The sequence below is a fragment of the Dendrobium catenatum genome, unplaced genomic scaffold, assembly GCF_001605985.2.
Source record: "Dendrobium catenatum unplaced genomic scaffold, ASM160598v2 fragScaff_scaffold_889, whole genome shotgun sequence".
NCBI lineage: Eukaryota > Viridiplantae > Streptophyta > Magnoliopsida > Asparagales > Orchidaceae > Dendrobium > Dendrobium catenatum.
In genome coordinates, this window is record NW_021319351.1 from 121,753 (window position 1) to 140,196 (window position 18,444).

The following is an 18,444-nucleotide window of genomic DNA, read 5'->3' on the forward strand; positions in this document are numbered from 1 at the left end:
GAGTTAAAATAGGTTTATTATAATTTTTTGAAGTTATCAGGGCCTAATTAACGGGTAAATTAGGGTATGTTAATTAAGGGATTTAAAAGATCCTAAAAAAATCTTAGAAAATCTTGGGAGGTTTAGGATGTCACTAAATTTAAAATTTTAAAGTTTCATATCAATTGGGGATCTATCCTAGCTCCTAGAATTTTTCTAAGTTCACTAAATGGGTTCTTAATTATTGTCCTTAAGGTGTCGCTATGTTAAGTAGGTTTGAAATCAAAGTCAATGACTAACCCTTGTAAAAACAAGAAAGGAATGCATAAAAATAGTAAACATACCAATTCTAAGATCTAGGAGCTAGGGCTTAAGCTAAATGCTCGTGCGTCCTACACGTATAAGAGACGACAAAAAAAGTAATTAAGCACGCTTAACGAGCAATTAGTAAATGATTGGAGCTCAATAATCCACTAATCCACCTCCCCATGAATTCTATTCATGTGTATAACTCACATTTAAAATCCCATGTAGCGGATCTCCTAAAGTTAGGTGATTTAAAATATATGTAACTTAAAAATAATTTAAAATACACATACTAATTAAGTAAATTTTAGAAAATAATATAACTCAAAATAATTCAATGTAAATAAATACATAAATAGGTGGGAGATCTACTGGTCACTCGAACGAGGTTTCAAAATAATCAATATAGTAATTATTTAAATATTATTTAAATAGTCAACTAATTAAATAATACAGAAATATAACATAAAAATAAAATTTGATATTTTAAAATACTTTTAAATTAAAATTTATAATTTTTTGAAAATTTAGAGGTATTATATGCAAAAATCTGATTTAAAACAAAATTATAATGAATTTTTGAAGTTTAAGGTAATTAAAATGGATTTTTAAATAATTTGAAATAATTAATAGTTAAAAATAATCATTAAATAAAAATAAATTAATTATTAAAGTTTCTAAATTTAAAATATTTAAAACAACTTTACTTAAATAGAATAGTTTTAATTTTAATTTAATATAAACTAATTTTATGTATATAATTAAAAGGAATTTTTTAAAATGGTAACATATTTTAATTTAAATTTTTTAATTAAAATGAAATAATAAAAATAATAAATTCTATTTAAAAATAAACAACATATTATAAATTATAAATAAGATAAAATTGTAAAAATAATAATAATAAATAAAAACAAAACAATTTTTAGAATAACTTGAAAGAAAATAATATTAATAATTTGAAAATTGGTAGTAATAATTAAAATATAACAGTAATAAATAGCAATTTAAAATAATTAAAAATAATAAAAATAACATTTTGTTTAAAATTAAATTATTAAGTTAATATAACTCTACTTAATATTAATAACAATAATAAATGTAATAATTTAAAAATAATTAAATTATTAAATTAAACCTTATTGTTAATTATTTAATAAATATCATAGATACTTCCTCTAAAAATAATAATAATAATATATTTTAATAATTAATAATTTATTTAAAAATAACTAATATTTAATAATTTATATAATAATAAAAATACCTAATATTTTTTATTAAAAATAATTTCAAATTAAAGAGGAAAAAATACGATCATTTTGACATATTGTATGTATTTTTTTTTTTTTAGATAATTTTTAAAGCATTTTGAATTAAAAAAAGATTTAAAAATAAATATTAAAATATTTTAAAATTAAATAACGATGGCGGTGGCCTAACGGCGTTCAAGCCACGCGGTGGCTTCCAGTTCGCTCCCAAAACAAGGGTAATCTTTGTATGGCAGCACGATGATTGTGCCGCCAACAGTGATTGTCAGAATCATTGCGACAATCATAACCTACGGACGCGGCGTTACTTAGCCACTTCAATAGATGCTGTCGAGCATCTGATCCTCCACGGTTCAAATCTATGGCATAGATCAAACCGGATGGAGCTAATTAACGCAGGATCATATCTGCGGTCGGACGAGTGCCGCAGAGTGATTAGATCTGAGCGGTTGATCATAAGATCAATGGCTCGGATCATATGTAACGTAAACATTTCATAGACCGAGCCTTAGGTAGGTTTTTTGAGCTCATTAGCTCGATCGAATAGATAAAATGCAAATAAATTTTAAACACAAACTTCATATATGAAGAACATTCATGGGGTATAGATTTTGTGGTCTAAAATGTGTTTAATGAAAAGCTAATTAACCCTAAGTGTCCTAGACTAGGGTTGAGCTTTTCACATTAGTTTATGGACGGTTTAAATCGTATAAGGGCTTGTTACACTTGTAGATTGTCCACACTCCTATTTGTAGAAGAAATTGTAGTCTGTAAAGTTTTAGATTGACGCAAATCTTCTTTGGAACGCTTAGGGTCTCGGGTTGCCGGAGAACTCGTCGACGGCTGCTTTGACCGATCGAGTTTGGCTTGGGGAAGGTAGAAGGATGTCGCGGGAACTCTCTCACAAAATCTCAGGGCTGAGGAGGTCTAGGGAGAGAGAACAAGTAAAAGTCCCCTCTTAGATGCCCTAATATGCCTATTTATATCCCCAAGCATCCAATGGATGATGGGGATCAAATCAAGAGCCAATTAGGAGGGAAAGGAAGGGATTTGAATGGGATTTGCATGAAGAGATGAATAGGAAAGGTTTAAGTGCATTAATTAGGCTTAATTTGACCTCAATAGGTCAAAATTGACCAAAGGAGACTTGGGTTAACCAAGTCAAAGCTTGACTTGGTCAACCTAGTCAAATAGGCCAAAGGGGGTGAGGGTTTGAGCAAGTGATAGGGTTTGGAATTGAATTGAATATGATTTGACCCATGCAGGCTAATTGGGTCAACCTCGGTTGACCTGGTCAACCAGGTTGACCCAGGATATTGGTCAAGGCCGCCCAGTGGGTTGGGTCTGACCCACCGAGTCCAAAGGAGATTAGACCTGAGCTTGAGAAGCTCTGGATTTGATCTGAAATAAATAAAAGGGGGTTTGGGTCAATTTGGGTCAGCCCAGGTTGACCTGGTCAACCAGGTTGACCCAGGGCATGGGTCTGAGCTCAAGAGACTTGGTCTGACCCATGGAACCCAAAGAAGGTGGTCTTGGAGCCTGGCTTGGTCAATTTGACCAGGTCAGTCCTTATACTCTTTTTAAATCCTCCCTTGCTTATATATATATAGAGAGAGAGAGAGAGAGAGAGAGAGAGAGAGAATATGTGCTACCTTATACTCTTTTTAAATCCTCCCTTGCTTATATATAATATACAAAAATAAATAAACAAGTCATACAAATAATGCTCATGTAAGAATATGATCACTTCCTTTTTCAAATGCTTGGGTGTAAAACAACTAAAAGTAAACAGCAAAAGCTATTCAATTCTTAATTTGTCTTAAAAGGATGCCAAAGGCTTGAAATGGGAGAGTTATGACTATATGAAAGAGTGGTTAGGTTAAGTTAGGTTAGATTAGGTTAAGAGATTTAATTAAAAAATATTTTTAAAGAATAATCCTCATTAATGGCATCATTAAGAGTTTCAATATTAAAGATTTTTTTTTTAGGTATCATTAGCATTAATGCATGTGCACATGGTAGACTTTTTTTTTTTTTTTTTTTAATTTCCAGTGGTTACTCTTTAGCAATGCAAAACTTTCAGCATGATTTCAATCTGATTTTCTAATAATCAAAATAAATTTTCCAAATATTTTGCAAATTACAACCTACAGTTTTCTTAGTTTAAAAAAATTTTTGAATGACAATTAATTATCAGCTTAAGATCACTTTTTTTCTAATACTATCCATCCTCTTAATGATTCTATGGCTTCGTTTGAGACAATTTTCTTATTGTTTTGTTTTTCAGACAGCAACCAAAGTTTTTATTTGGCCACTATATTTTTACTGTTTCAAGAAATTTTTGCGCTACGAAGCTGCTATCTACAACAGCTTTCAAATAAGTTACTTTCTCCGCAACAGCTTTATAATCAACTTTACTAAAAGGTGCAGTCATCCCAACCGAACCCTAACTTTACACCAAATGTAGCACTTAGCAAACACAAAATGAGAATTTATAAAACCTATAGTTGTAATAAGGATAAGGCTTATGATGATGAAATTGACAGCCCTCTTATTCTTCTTAAATTCATGGGGACCATAAGTGTTTATCACATGAGTTTTGTCGTGTAAATGAACTAGAAACAAGCACTGAACAACAAATATAATAAAAGCAAAAAATTAAGAATCAGACAAAAAGCTGAACTCAAATCATGAATGTAAAAATAATTTTTTTATTTATTTCATCTGAACTAACAAATTCAGAATGAAAGGAAAGAACTCAATAAGTAGAAATGCTGAAAATTTATGAACTTTTATAAGAACAACTGAACAAATCTCTCGTTTCATCTTTTTTCTCAGAACATGTTAATCTACAAAAGCTACTATAGCTCAACAGTCCAATTCAAGTCATCCACGGCTGACTGGCGTAGTCTTCTGTCCCTTTCTTCCAGCTTCCACATCTAATCCAAAATCACTGATCTGCTTTGGCAATCTGAAGGAAAAAGCTCTCCTTGAAAAGTCATCATAAATGGCTCTCTCTCTTCTCGATCCCATCGAAATCTTTGAAATAGAGAAGATCTCATTACTGCATTTATCACTAATTCTTGCACTGTTACCATCATTAATCCTATTAGGATGCTTCTTCAATGTCTTGATAGCCACTTGAAGCACAGTGCTCTCATTCATCACATACTCAATTGCACCCATGGAGAAACATCTCTCTTTCAAATCACCATTATTTCTACTTGTCCCTTCCTCACTAACTTCCACATTTCTGAACTTTCCAAGCTTAACATATTGCAGATTCAACTCATTCTCTACTTTATCAGTTCGATCCGGGGAAACCGTCTCTTTGCAAATATTGGGATGAGATTGTGTATAATAATCCCTCATTAGATCCTGCATTAGCGGGAGCTCCATAGATTGCGTATGTTCTTTTAAATTTAAATCATCTTTCACTCTTAGATGTCGAGATTGCGTGAAATCATCTTCAACATTTAAACCAGGATCACTGGAGCTCTCGCTTGAATATTCATGAAGCAAGCTCTTCCTACAAAGAGGACATGTTGAATGTGATAATAGCCATGTATCAATGCATTCAATATGAAAAGCATGGCTACAATTTGGAAGTAGCCTTAGCTTATCATCAAGCTCAAACTCGCAAAGGCAAACTACACAATCAAATGGGTCCTTAAGGCCTATGATAGATTTGTAGAGGAATATTGGGAGAGAGTCGATGAAGGATTGGTCTACACCTTCATCATGGAGGTGAAAGAGCTGCTGTAATTGGCCTTGGAAGGCAGTGGCACTTGCAATTTCTTCTGATTCTGAATTGATTGGTTTGAGGAAGTATTTAATGAGAAGATGGAGGATGCCACATATGAAGAAGATGATGGAAAGGATGATTATAGCGAGGAGAAGATACGTTTTTTGATTAAAGGAAAACATAAGGTTTGTGTTAGAATGGGAAGAAGATGTAAACTTACCAGATATAGTTGTGCTGTGATGTTAATACATCAAAAATGTCAAATTTGTTGCAGATTGAAGAGATTATGAGAAAATTTCATAGGGAATTTGGTGGCATCAAAGCTTTGATGTGGAAACTTCATGTGGTTATAGAGTGGTTGAAGAAGGGGAGGGATATGGAGTCCTTGTAGAAGAGAGTTGATGAGATAGGAAATAGATTTAATGAGACAAATGGAGTTGTTAATTGAGAAAAGAAAGGGAGTATTCAAACCAGAAGTTACTGTCAATACAGTTTCAAGAGAAAAAAAATTACATCAATTGTTCCTAACAGAAAATTAATATTAAAATAGAGAAAATGATCAAAATAATCTCTTGACTCACTATGAAGTATCAAAATAGTCCCCAACTATATTAAATGATCAGTTTGGTCTCTTTATTTTTTAAAGAAGAACCAAAATAGTTCCATTTTGATTCATTTTTAAAGATTTGATGGATCAAAATGATCATTTAATATAGTTGGAAATCATTTTGATCCTTCGTATATATAGAGTTAATGGACTGTTTTGTTCGATCTTTTTTCCTAAAAAATTTTTTTTTTTCATCTGAGAAAGAATTGATGCAAGTAATTTTATTTTTTAATTACAAATTTACTGTTTACATTACTGGAATTTATGATTTCTAAGCCCTAAAAAATAACTTATTTACGCTTCAGACATGTTGTTTGGAAGGATTAAACTATGGAAATGAGGCATTCAGTTTAAACAAGAATGGAATTAACTGACAAACACTGAAAATAAAAAAAGTTCAGTGGAATAATTTCTTGCCTGTTATTACATGCAACCGATGGAAGCGTGTGAAGACAAACGTTAATTATTAGCAATTGGAGACATGTTCATAAATTAGTAAGCCAATATTTAATTATTTGTATTTCACATATTACTTCTTGTTTCCATATACTTAAATATATAGGAAAATTTAAAATTTTTATGTCACATAATGCATGAAATTAGAGAAAAGTAACTACTTCAAAATTTTTTTTAAGGAAATATGAACTAAAGTTTGTTTGTCCTTGAAATTCATTCAAGTTGATTTGAATTTGAGCCTAGTTCGAATATAGGGATTTGGCATGACCACGTATAGCACGAGGAGAGGACTACAACTTGTGAGGGGAAGGGATTTATTGGATTGCGTTGGGGCTCATTGATGGGATCAACGACTTGTGTAAGGAGAAGAGGATTCCATGATGGGAGCTCGTGGGGTATGTCAATGAGACTGGCGATGCATGAGAAGGAAGCTTTCACGATGGAAGGTTGATGGGGGCTTACCAACGGGAATGAGGGTATGTGATGAGAATATTTTTTCAATGGGAGATCCTTGCGGACTTGCCGATGAGACTGATTGTGAAACCCTTATGTTTTGAAGTCTTTTTTTTTTTTTTTTTGAAAATCATGTAGTGTTAGTACGTACGAACCGTCTGTACAAATTGAACAAGTTCAAATCAGAGGCATTAGTACCGGTACTAAATTAATTACCGTCCGTATGATCTGTGTACAGAGGCGTTAGTATCGGTACGAACGTAAATATCATCCGTACGAACGAAAATATCTTTTAAAGGACCGATTGACTCGTTTTGAAGAAAGAGAAAGAGGAGAGAGAAAGAAAAAGGAAGAGAAGGAAAAGCTTGGTTTCGGAGGCCGCAGAGCGATTTTTGTCCGTCGACGTAGTTGGAAGAATTGCTCTTCTCTCTGTAAGGAATCCATAGCCTATTTCTGATTTCAAAGATTTTGTGTTTTTGGTATTTTTTTGCTCAGATTTGTATTTTTGTTACCAAAAAACGTGCATAACTTTGTATTGACAAAACTTTCTCCTTATAACTTTTTGTATGTTATAGAGAATGTGATTATAAGTATTTTGAGTATTTATTTAAGATTTTTTACAGGGCATTTTGATATCTGCGGGGTTTTTATCAAATAAAAAATTATCTTGATGTTGAAAAACAGTGCTTCAGTATAATTAAAGTTTTAAAATGATGTTTTACACGATTTCTAGTAATTTGATAGTTTTTTGAAAATGTGCATTTTTGTCTAATAGGATTCTTTGTTGCATATCGTTATGATATTTTGGCAACCTCTTAATTAAACTTAATTATGCATTATTTATTATATGCATTAAAATGAATGTAGATATGTGCTTGAGTAATAGCTGGTCACTATTATTATTATTATATATTGATAATATTATATGTGTGTGAACAAAACAAGTAAAGGATGATTAACTCATTGGTTGGAGGACTGATTTACCTGTACAGGATGGTGGGCCAACGGGCTTTCCTTTAAATACTGCGGTTTAGTGTTATCCTATACTAATTCACGTGATACACTGATTGGGAGTTATAAGGAGATTATTACTGTGCTGACGGGCAAAAGGTGATGACTCTATTTACTGAGCCAATGGTTTACTAACACTGAAAAACATCATAATAACCAACGCTTTTACTTATTGAGTATGACTAATGTTATCGTTACTGTACGAATTTACTGTTACTGCACGATTTCACTATTATTACATTATTGCTCATGTCACTGGATTGTTACTGATACTAATACAAACTGATACTGATGCAGATACTGATATAGGCACTGATACCACTGAGTCACTGTACTGATATTATGCATGTGATACACTGAGCACGTGATATAGATTAACTAGATTGCATGTGATCGTAAATCGAATAGCTGGATAACAAGTGTACATTCCGATATGATTTTATTTCATTGATCTGATTTCAACAATTACCGACGATGTATTGATTTGATGCTTTATACGATTTTATATCTACTGATATTATTGACGGAGATGATTTCTTTATTGATTTGATTGATATTACTCATACAATGATTTCTTTAATGATTTGATTGAGGTTATAGATACGATGGTTCCTTTAAGGATTTGACATATATACTGGTTCATTGAGCTTTATGGTTTTTCTATTATTTATTGATTCTACTACTGATGATTATGGAATCTATTGTCTTTGGATTGATACTAGTTATGCATTAATTACTATTTCTGCACTGATTTATATTTCTCCATTGACTCAATGATCATGTGTAAGTGATTGCTATGATTTGACTGATTGATCACATGCATATTGCTTCTGTATCGTGCTTTTATTTCAGTTATAAGTTGGTGACCTGCTAGGCTTTTTAAGCTCATTATATGTGGTTAATGATTTCAAGTTAGTGCAAGAGAGCAGAAGTGTAAGATTTATCAGGGTTCTTCAGGTTCTGTTCTTTTTATTTTAGCTATTCTTTTGTACTCAGAAAAGAATGGATATATGTGATTAATGTGTAGATCCTGAGTATTGTAAATGACTTTTGGAAAAAAATAAATGTTTACATGATGTTTTAAATTATAGATTTTTGTTAGACTGTGTTTATCACTGATTGATGACTGTTGACTTATGTATAATATCAAAAAGAGATGAAAACGAAATGCATACCTGTACTCTGCCGCGAATCCCTGAAATCCCGCTTAATACCTCGGCACATCGAAATACCTGAGCGAATCCTCCAGAAATTCCACTCAAATCTCGCTGAATCACTGCGCATTCGGCGCCGTTCCGCGATTTTTGCTCAAAACCTGCGACTCGCCTCGATCGAACGACCCCAGACGTCGTTAAATACCGACCCAGAACCCCTCTTCTTTCGTTGGCTACCTCTCTTCCACACGATCGAACTCTCCTTCCTCTCCGACCAAAATCCCGTCACCTTCCCTTGCCCAAAGCAAAAAGAAATCGTGCGGCGGGGAGGCCGGGGCCGAATTTTCGGAGCCCACAATGACTATAGATAGCTCTGGTAGTTGATGTTTAAAGGATTAAAAGAATAATTCTTCCAAATTAGATCCTTGATGTGTGAGAAGAAGTGTTTTGTAATAGGAGGTAGCTCCAGGCTCACTGACAACATGATTGATGACATGTGAGTAGAAGGCTTTTACGGTGGGAGCTCATTGAGGGCTCACTCATGGGACTGATCGGGCTTAAGGAGAAGAGGGTTTTTATGATGGGAACTAGCTAGCTTGCTAATGGAAGTGACTATATGTGAGGCGAAAGAGAGTTATACTAATTTATGGTTCGAATAAGGTCAAACTAGTTGTTCGAATCAGGTTCGAGTCATATTTGAATTTGAAACAATTTGAATCAAATTATTCACAAAGGAGTTTAATAAGCCGTCTGTGCATATAAGATAGGGCGATAATTTAGCCTGAAATGAACTTTTGAACATATTCCTTCAATAAAATAAACTATAGGTATATTTCTCCAAATTCAGACATTATGGGCCATATAAAGTCAATTTTATCATTACAAAGTGTTTCACATTATCACATAAAAATTAAGATGTTTTCCAAAAAAAAAAAAACTATTATAAAAAAATAAGATATTTTCATATCGTTTGATGGTAAGCTTATCAATTCTTTTTTAATAAATATTTATTGAAATACCTAAATTTTTAGTGAAACAAGCTCTATAAGAAGAAAACTAAGTCCAAGATTAGGGGTGTCAATATTTGAAACAACACGAAAATCCGAACCGGAAAACCCGACCGGACCCGACCCGATTTCAAAACGGGTCGGGTTCGGATTCACGGATTTGACCCGTTTGAAAAATGGGTCGGGTTCGGGTTGACCCGACGGGTTGCCGGGTCAACCCGGAAACCCGTTTGAACCACTGCCTGCCCCTGCCCGCGGACCTGCCCCGCAGCCCGCTCCCTTTTTATCTTTAAAAAATAAAAAATTAATTTATTAAGATCATTTTTTTTAATTTCTGACATAAATTTTATTTTTTCATATAAATATGTCTATAAAGCACACAATAAAACTTAATACTTTGTGAAACGATTAGCATGGGCCGGCCCGAGTCGCAGACAGTTCTTCAGAAATAAATAGGCTTCAAACTTTTTAAGCCCATTAAAATTTTGTAGTGGACGTGGCCACCACCGAGCTTCGTCATTTTCCATGACCTTACTTTATGATTAATGTATATTACTGTTTTTTAAAATATTTTTTTTATAAAAAAAAATTAATTCAAAAAAAAAAAAATTATACTAAACAAAGCCTTAATGAGCCCATGAGCAAAGCTCAAGTCATAAAGAAGCTCGAGTTCAAGCTGCTTATGAATCATCTTTGTGCTCATTGTGCCAACTCATTTATAGGAGATCATACGCATGAACCTGAATATATATAAAATTATTAAGGATATTTTTGAATAAATTAATATTTTAATTTTTTTTTTCTAATACTGTGGAGCTTGATAAACCACTTGTCAAGCTCTTGCATGTGAACCTGCTTGAGGTTTAGCAAGTTGATAACTCAAGCTCGAGCTTTTTGGTGAGCTCAGTTCAAGCTCTCAGCCTAGTGAGAAGATCGAGTCAATGTGATTTAAGCTCGACTCAACTCGATTATACTTTTTACGAAGAAATTTATGAACCTATTAATTATTTTTTACTATTATTTTTATTTGGAGGGAGCAAATGAGTTGATCAGGTCAGAAAATATCAAAAAAAAAAAAAAATATATCTTAATTTCTTCTGTAGTAGTTAGGAGCATGCATGCAAAGAGAAAATTTCACTTAAAAAATTTTCAAGTGTTCCGTTGAATCTCATAACTCTTAATATGTCAAAAGAAGGATTATTTTTTATGTCCGGACGTCGAATGTTGTCCGGAGACCAATCAGAATGCGTCATGTCATCTCTGTGCTCGATACCGCTGATGTGATGCATTCTGATTGGTTTCCAGATAACGTTCTGCATCCGGTCTCCACACAAAATAATTAGGACAAAGGTGAGAAAGTTCTTTGAATTCTGTGTTCACTTTTGAAGGCATTTTACATGTTTTGTGATACACTGTGAGAGCAGTGGTTCACAAAAAATGAAATATAATTTGAATAAGTTTAGCAGAATAAATTTGATATTTTTATTTATCTCATAAGTTTTTTTTTCTTAATAACTGTTGGGATTTAGGGTATCATAGAAATCTTTAATCAAGCATAATTTTTTTTATTTTTCTTAATAACTTTCATTTTCCACCATCAATATGTGTAAGTTATTGCATTTGATGATGTATAAGGTTTCATTTGGGACAACTTTTTAGTACAAAATTTTCTTTTTTTCAAAAAATTTGTACTGAAAAATTGCTTTATAAAACAATATGAAAGATGTCTCAAATGAAGCTTAAATCTATTATATGCAGTTAGGGGTGGATCCAACTTCATTTTTTCAGGATAGGTAAAATTTTAATTAATTAGATGACAACAACAATAATAATTAAATTAAAATAATAATAATAATAACATTAAATACTAAATAGTAATAATAAAAAAATATTTTTTAAAAATGTTAATCAACATAATGCTATCAAATTTATAAGAGTAAATTTTTATCATTTATTCGCGAAGAGAAAATGTTTGGAATTTCAGATAGATAGACAAACAATGAGAGATGGGTCATATGAAGGCAAAATTTTTGTTTTTGAGGGGGCAGAATTCCAAAATTATCCATTTTATACATTTTTTTTAGGGTGGTTGTATGCAGTGTCATCAAGAGTGATCATTGCCAACTGCATTGTCCAAATTTGATTTAGATTGGTCAAGTAGGTTGACATAGGCATGGCCATTATATAATGGGTCATGAAATATTCAATATCTATCATCCATTACATGTGAAGGCATAAAATATTTTGGAATAGGATCAAAGCAACCCTCCAAAAATTTTTAAATAAGATGACTACCCTTTCTGCCATAATTGAAATGATAATTTTTGGATAATATGAAGGCAAAATTTTTGTTTTTGAGGGGGCAGAATTCCAAAATTATCCATTTTATACATTTTTTTTAGGGTGGTTGTATGCAGTGTCATCAAGAGTGATCATTGCCAACTGCATTGTCCAAATTTGATTTAGATTGGTCAAGTAGGTTGACATAGGCATGGCCATTATATAATGGGTCATGAAATATTCAATATCTATCATCCATTACATGTGAAGGCATAAAATATTTTGGAATAGGATCAAAGCAACCCTCCAAAAATTTTTAAATAAGATGACTACCCTTTCTGCCATAATTGAAATGATAATTTTTTAGATGGAAGAGCAACTTTTGTCATAAATATATCAATATCAATGAATTCAAGGGACATATGTAGTTGAAGTGAACAACATAATCTCAAAGGATGTCTCTCTTTCTACCTGATAAAAAGAGAGTTTAAGATGTTTCTAAAGGCCTCTTAGGAGCATAGCCCTGCATTGGGTACCCATACCCACACCCACCCATGTACCCACCCAATGGGTATGGGTGGGTATGGGCAGACCCATGATCTTGTGGGTGGGTATGTGTGAGTATTCAACATTGAGGGATAAATCGATTTACAATATTGCTAATCACTGTATATCTTATATCACTACAATCCTCACTATGTAGTGTGCATCACTTAACCACGCTGCGATTACGATAAATTCTGATATGCGGCTTGAAAGTTTGCAATCAAAACAAAGGGTAACAAGCCTTAAGGTCATTAGTTTGTGGTAGATTGTGTTCAAAAAGAATGAAAAGTGGGTGGGTATAGGTGGGTACGGCATCTCAAAAGTCACCATGGGTGGGCGAAACTCGTCCGACTAAAATATGGGTACCCAACCAGGACCCCATGTAGGGCTTTGCTTAGGAGGTGAAAAATTATGCTATCACTAAAAAAAAAGATATTTATAAGGAGATATATTTGTGAGATGAAGGCTTCGATTTGGTACGGCTTTTTCACTGCTTCTTAAAGCATCTTTCTAGTACAAAAATTTTGTACTAGAAAGCTGCTTTAAGAAGAGGTAAGAAACCCATCCCAAACGAAGCTGAAGTAATAATACAACCTTCTCGCAGACACCTTGAGTGCAATATCAAGCACTATATTTTCTTGAAAGAATTCCTCCAAAGATTTAAGATGTTCAAAAAGATCTAAACACCCTATTTATATATACTCAACTAGGGACTTTCAAATTTTAGTGGAATTGATTCCTTGAAAATCTATAGTTGTTAGAGTGGTTGTAAAAATCCTCCAATATCTACTATATTTTTAACATCAATGATGATGTTTTTCCAACTTTTAAGAGAAATGAAGATACATGATGAGATTTTGTAGAGCAAGGCATGTTAAAGTAAATTTTGACCATTATTGCTCAAGTAAGATTAACAAACTAATTATCAAGGTGCATTTAAGTGACAAAGACAAGTGTGATAAAAATAAGAGTAGCATGATGGTTATGATACATCAAAAGAGAGGTGAATTGGTGCATTGAAATATTAAAATAAATAATATCAACTTAAATAAGTTGCAAATAATAAAAATGCAAGAACTTGTAAAAATATATATAAAGCAAAAAAAATAATAAATTTTATATGGTTAATTCGGCCTATGCCTATAATCTAAATATGCAAAATTAAATTATAATCACTTTCATAGCACACCTTCAGATAAAAACTAGATTTAGTACAATAAAGCAAATCAAAATCTAAAATGAAAACTAAAACAATCTAACAACATAACATCGATCATTATACAATCCCTTATTGCTTGCACATAGATCAGTAATCTAATTCCATTTTGCACTTGAGTGAATTAAGAACAATAATACAAATTGAAAAAGTAATGTTTAGAAATTGGATAAATATATTGGTATTCTTATGAGTGTACCATTTGTAGTTTTCATGATGAAATATTATAAGCATTATAAGGAGATGCCAATCAAATTCTAGTTAATATTAAATGAGAAGATGTTTTAATTTGGCACAAATGGGAGTAGAAATTGTTGAAAGTATTCTCAAACAAACATATATCTTGAATTTTTGTTAGTTATGACACTACTGGAAAATGAGCTATTTTTTTACGGAAAAATTAGTTAGAAATTATAATTTCTAATGAATTTTGGATGGAATCATTTTTGTCGCTAAAACCCACGTAGGAAATAGGGTTCCAAGATGGATTACCGATAAAAAATTGCTCAATTAACCGATGACCAAAAACCATTGGAAATTCAAAAAACAACGGAAAATTCCAGTGACAAAATCCGTTAGAAGCTCCAGCTGCATTTTTCCACTAGAATTTTTCATCGTCATCATATCAAACTTTCTAATGGCAAATTTGTGGGAAATCTGATGGAAACCTATAACAAAAAAATTCAAAAAGAAAAAGCCTTTCACCTTTTCTTTTTATGGATTATGGATACAAATAATAAATCACATCATATAAAAGTAACATATTATATCATACCTATATAACTCAAAATTAACAATTTTAACAGGCACTTATACAAAAATAAATAAATATTGGAACAAACATATGTTCTAAATTTGTATGAAAAAAAGATTGAGTTCATCAAAATGATCGCAACATATAGTAAATCTAATCGTACTCAGTTTTCTTACTCTCCTTAGCCTCCTTACCCTTCTCAACCTCCTGAACCTTCTTTTGAAGTTATTGTTCCCTAACTGCCCTCAGTTTCACTTGCATCTAATTTTGTTGTGTGAGTATATCAGCTTGAACTTATCGCATTCACTCTATCTCCTTGGTTAGAGCTATCACCCTTCGGCTAACTATGTCCTCAATGTTTTTATCTTCATAGGTTGATGTGATGGATGACTATGACACATCATATGCATAGGCTTGTGAGCCTAATTAGTATACTCCCTCCTTGTGAATGCTTCCCACCGCTTGTGATCATGCACGTGCTATAGTCGTCGGAGCATTATGTAGATCCAAAAGAGGATCCGAATGAGCTCAGTTGATCATTCGGATTGTGATCCCATTGTGAATTTGACTGCAAATGATGGGCTGAGCGGCTTGGAATAGCCTGCGGGAGCCAAAGCTTAGGGCAATTTGCTATCCAGCAATGCCAAAGAGACGGGCAAGGATTTTGGTAGTGGAGAGGGGGACTATAGCCCCTGGACTATAGTGAAACTACCTAGAAGGAGGCGCTCGCAATCCCAGGCTAAGGAATCAAAGATAGATGGCTTGACCAAGCATCCGAGTTGTTCAAATCCTCAACATGATGTTACTCTTATGCATCTGCAACTAGGGCCTAGCAGTCAATTGGTATTTATAATGACCCGAAACAGCAAAACCATTATTTCATTATTTTTCTAGAGTGTGAGTCTCTCTATCTCTGAGTTCAATTTTTATAGGAGTCCATTATTGACATGTTGGAATTATATTGTTGACATGTTGGACATGTTCTAGCTTGGTTTCTTATTATGTTTTGTTGTAGTGATGGGTTTATGTAATGAGTTGTTGTTGTTGTTTTTCTTTTGGTTCCACATTGACAATGTTGTTTGTATAGTTCAGATTCCTCGTTGACACTTCACATTGGTATATATAATGATTTGCATACTTTGACATATGTAACCTATATTATTTTATTGATTAATTGAATCATGAATATGTATGGTTTGATAGAAATGGAGATTATTGAAAATTTGAAGGTCAATGATCTAGTTAAGTATAAAAGATGTGAGCAGCTCATAAAAATTCTGGAATTCTCTCTAATTGTGGGTTTGCCACCCCTCATTTGCTTCCCTGCAGGCCGAATTGCATGAGGAATTTTATAAGGGTACCGATGTCTCCAACAACTTCACATGATTTCACTTAAAAATAGTTATAAATTGGATACTAAAATGCTAAATAACTATTTTAGCTCATGATCTTTATCATGTTCTTGGGTAATATGTCCTGCCTTTTTATTGGTCAAACTCATTGTAGTTGGTCTAGAAATCCTTATGCTACATCAATGTAGATTTTAATGTAGTGTCTAAAACCCTATAAATATATGGCCCAAGAGGCAAATTTTCATATAAATGATCTTTTAGGGATATTTTGTACTAGCAATATAAATCTTTGAACTTCTCTAGTTAGAGAATAATTTCTCTTTTCTTCTTTTTTTTTCTTCTTCTTCTTTTTAAATATTCTCTTTCTTATATGTTCTGTGAGACATTGTTAGTCTTGCTAATGAGCTTCTAATATCACCACACAATAAAAAAAAAATTAATATTTTTCAAATATAAAACCAACACATATTCTATGCAAAGAAAATAATAGTTCATGAAACTCAAAATTAACAATTTTAACAAGCAATTATACAGCTTGTTAAAACCCTATAATATGGGAACAGTAAGGGAACGAGGTCTCACACTAAAACCCTATAAATATATGGCCCAAGAGGCAAATTTTCATATAAAAGATCTTTTAGGGATATTTTGTACTAGCAATATAAATCTTAGAACTTCTCTATTTAGAGAATAATTTCTCTCTTCTTCTTCATTTTCTTCTTCTTCTTCTTTTTAAATATTCTCTTTCTTATAGGTTCTATGAGACATGTTAGTCTTGCTAATGAGCTTCTAATATAACCACACAATAAAAAAAAATTAATATTTTTCAAATATAAAACCAACTCATATTCTTGCAAAGAAAATAATAGTTCATGATCTCCTCATCAAAAAAATTGGTAAGGAGTGTAAGGTATCTCTCCATTAATTACAAGATATTTTTAATATTAATAATAAGATAATTGAATTAGAACTTATAAAAAAACAATGAATTGTCTATTGTGTTATAATAAAAAATATTATCTTCTAGTTTCTATGCAACTATCATGAAATTTATATAGAAAAAAAAAACATTTTTATAGAAATATCATTTAATTTATACAAACTGTCTTCTATTTATTAATAATTATCTTGTGCTTAAGATTACATTTTTTATGAGAATATTTTTATCTATGCTCGTTTATCAAAAATAATTATAATAATAATAATCTGAGCTATATATTATTTGTCAGATGCCTTTCTACTTTACTCAAAATTATCATATTAACATAGAACTATTAACATATAAAAGCATTTTAAAATATTATATACTGATTAGTACTTGAAATTATAGATAAGTAAGACATTACTGATATATAAATATGAGATGAAGCATTGATGACATGTAATTCTACTAATGATTGCTAATTTGCAATCTATATATTTTTCATTAATTTTAAATAAATAATATTTAAAATTATGAATAGACATACAATAACAACAACAACATCATGCCTTTATCCCACTGCCCAGGCTCAACTACATGTATTAATGTTCTCATGTGTGTCCTACTAAGATTCAAATTCAGAATTGTCAAAAAGGATCAACGGGTTGGATTTAGGTCTGACTGGAAATTGAACCGCTCCCAATTCAATCAACCTAACATGACCCGTTTATTAAACAGGTCAAAACTGAACTTGACCTAATAACCCATTTTAAATTTAAAAAATATATTATTTTTATTAATTTGTTATTCATGAATTTTAGGTTAATTGATAAAAAATAATAAGATTTTACCAATAAATAAAAGAATTTAAGGAAAAAAATATTAAATGGATTATTTTCGAGTCAAAATTGGGTTGGTGGGTCAACCCAAACCTGACACGTTTAATAAATAGATCATAATGCAAGACCTGAACCTGACCCATTTATTAAACAGGTCAACCCGAACATGAATTTTTCATGCTGCATCATTTATTGACACGCCTTGTCAATTCTCATTTAAATCTAATAAAATTTTTAGTTTAATACCTTCTAACTAAGTTTGCTTATTTTTATCTCTAGATTTTTTAACATAGGTTAGATCTAATACATCTACCCTCCTAACTAGGTCATCAGAAGAACGACATTTTATGTGACCAAACAATCTATATAAGGCGACTCTTTCTAATCTTATTTGTCACTGGAACTACTCCAACCTTTTCACGTATATACTTATTTGACATTCTGTCCCAAGTGTAAAATCATTCATTCATCTAAGCATCTTCACCTATTTAAAATTGTGAATAGACAAGTGATCAACTATTTTTTATTTTTAATCATTTTAAATTC

At 31.9% G+C, this 18,444-nt stretch overlaps 1 protein-coding gene across 1 annotated transcript; it reads right to left on the reverse strand.

The window, feature by feature from the left end:
• Nucleotides 1-4,340: 4,340 nt before the first annotated feature.
• LOC110107992 (RING-H2 finger protein ATL13) lies at nt 4,341-5,712 on the reverse strand. The gene has a single exon (XM_020838471.2). It carries the CDS (start codon nt 5,481-5,483, stop codon nt 4,443-4,445), a length of 1,041 nt encoding a protein of 346 aa, XP_020694130.1. The 5' UTR covers nt 5,484-5,712; the 3' UTR covers nt 4,341-4,442.
• Nucleotides 5,713-18,444: the final 12,732 nt, after the last annotated feature.

Bases quoted from the DNA above. Each gene is read 5' to 3' on its own strand.
- LOC110107992 (XM_020838471.2), bottom strand. From the start codon at position 5,483: ATGTTTTCCTTTAATCAAAAAACGTATCTTCTCCTCGCTATAATCATC.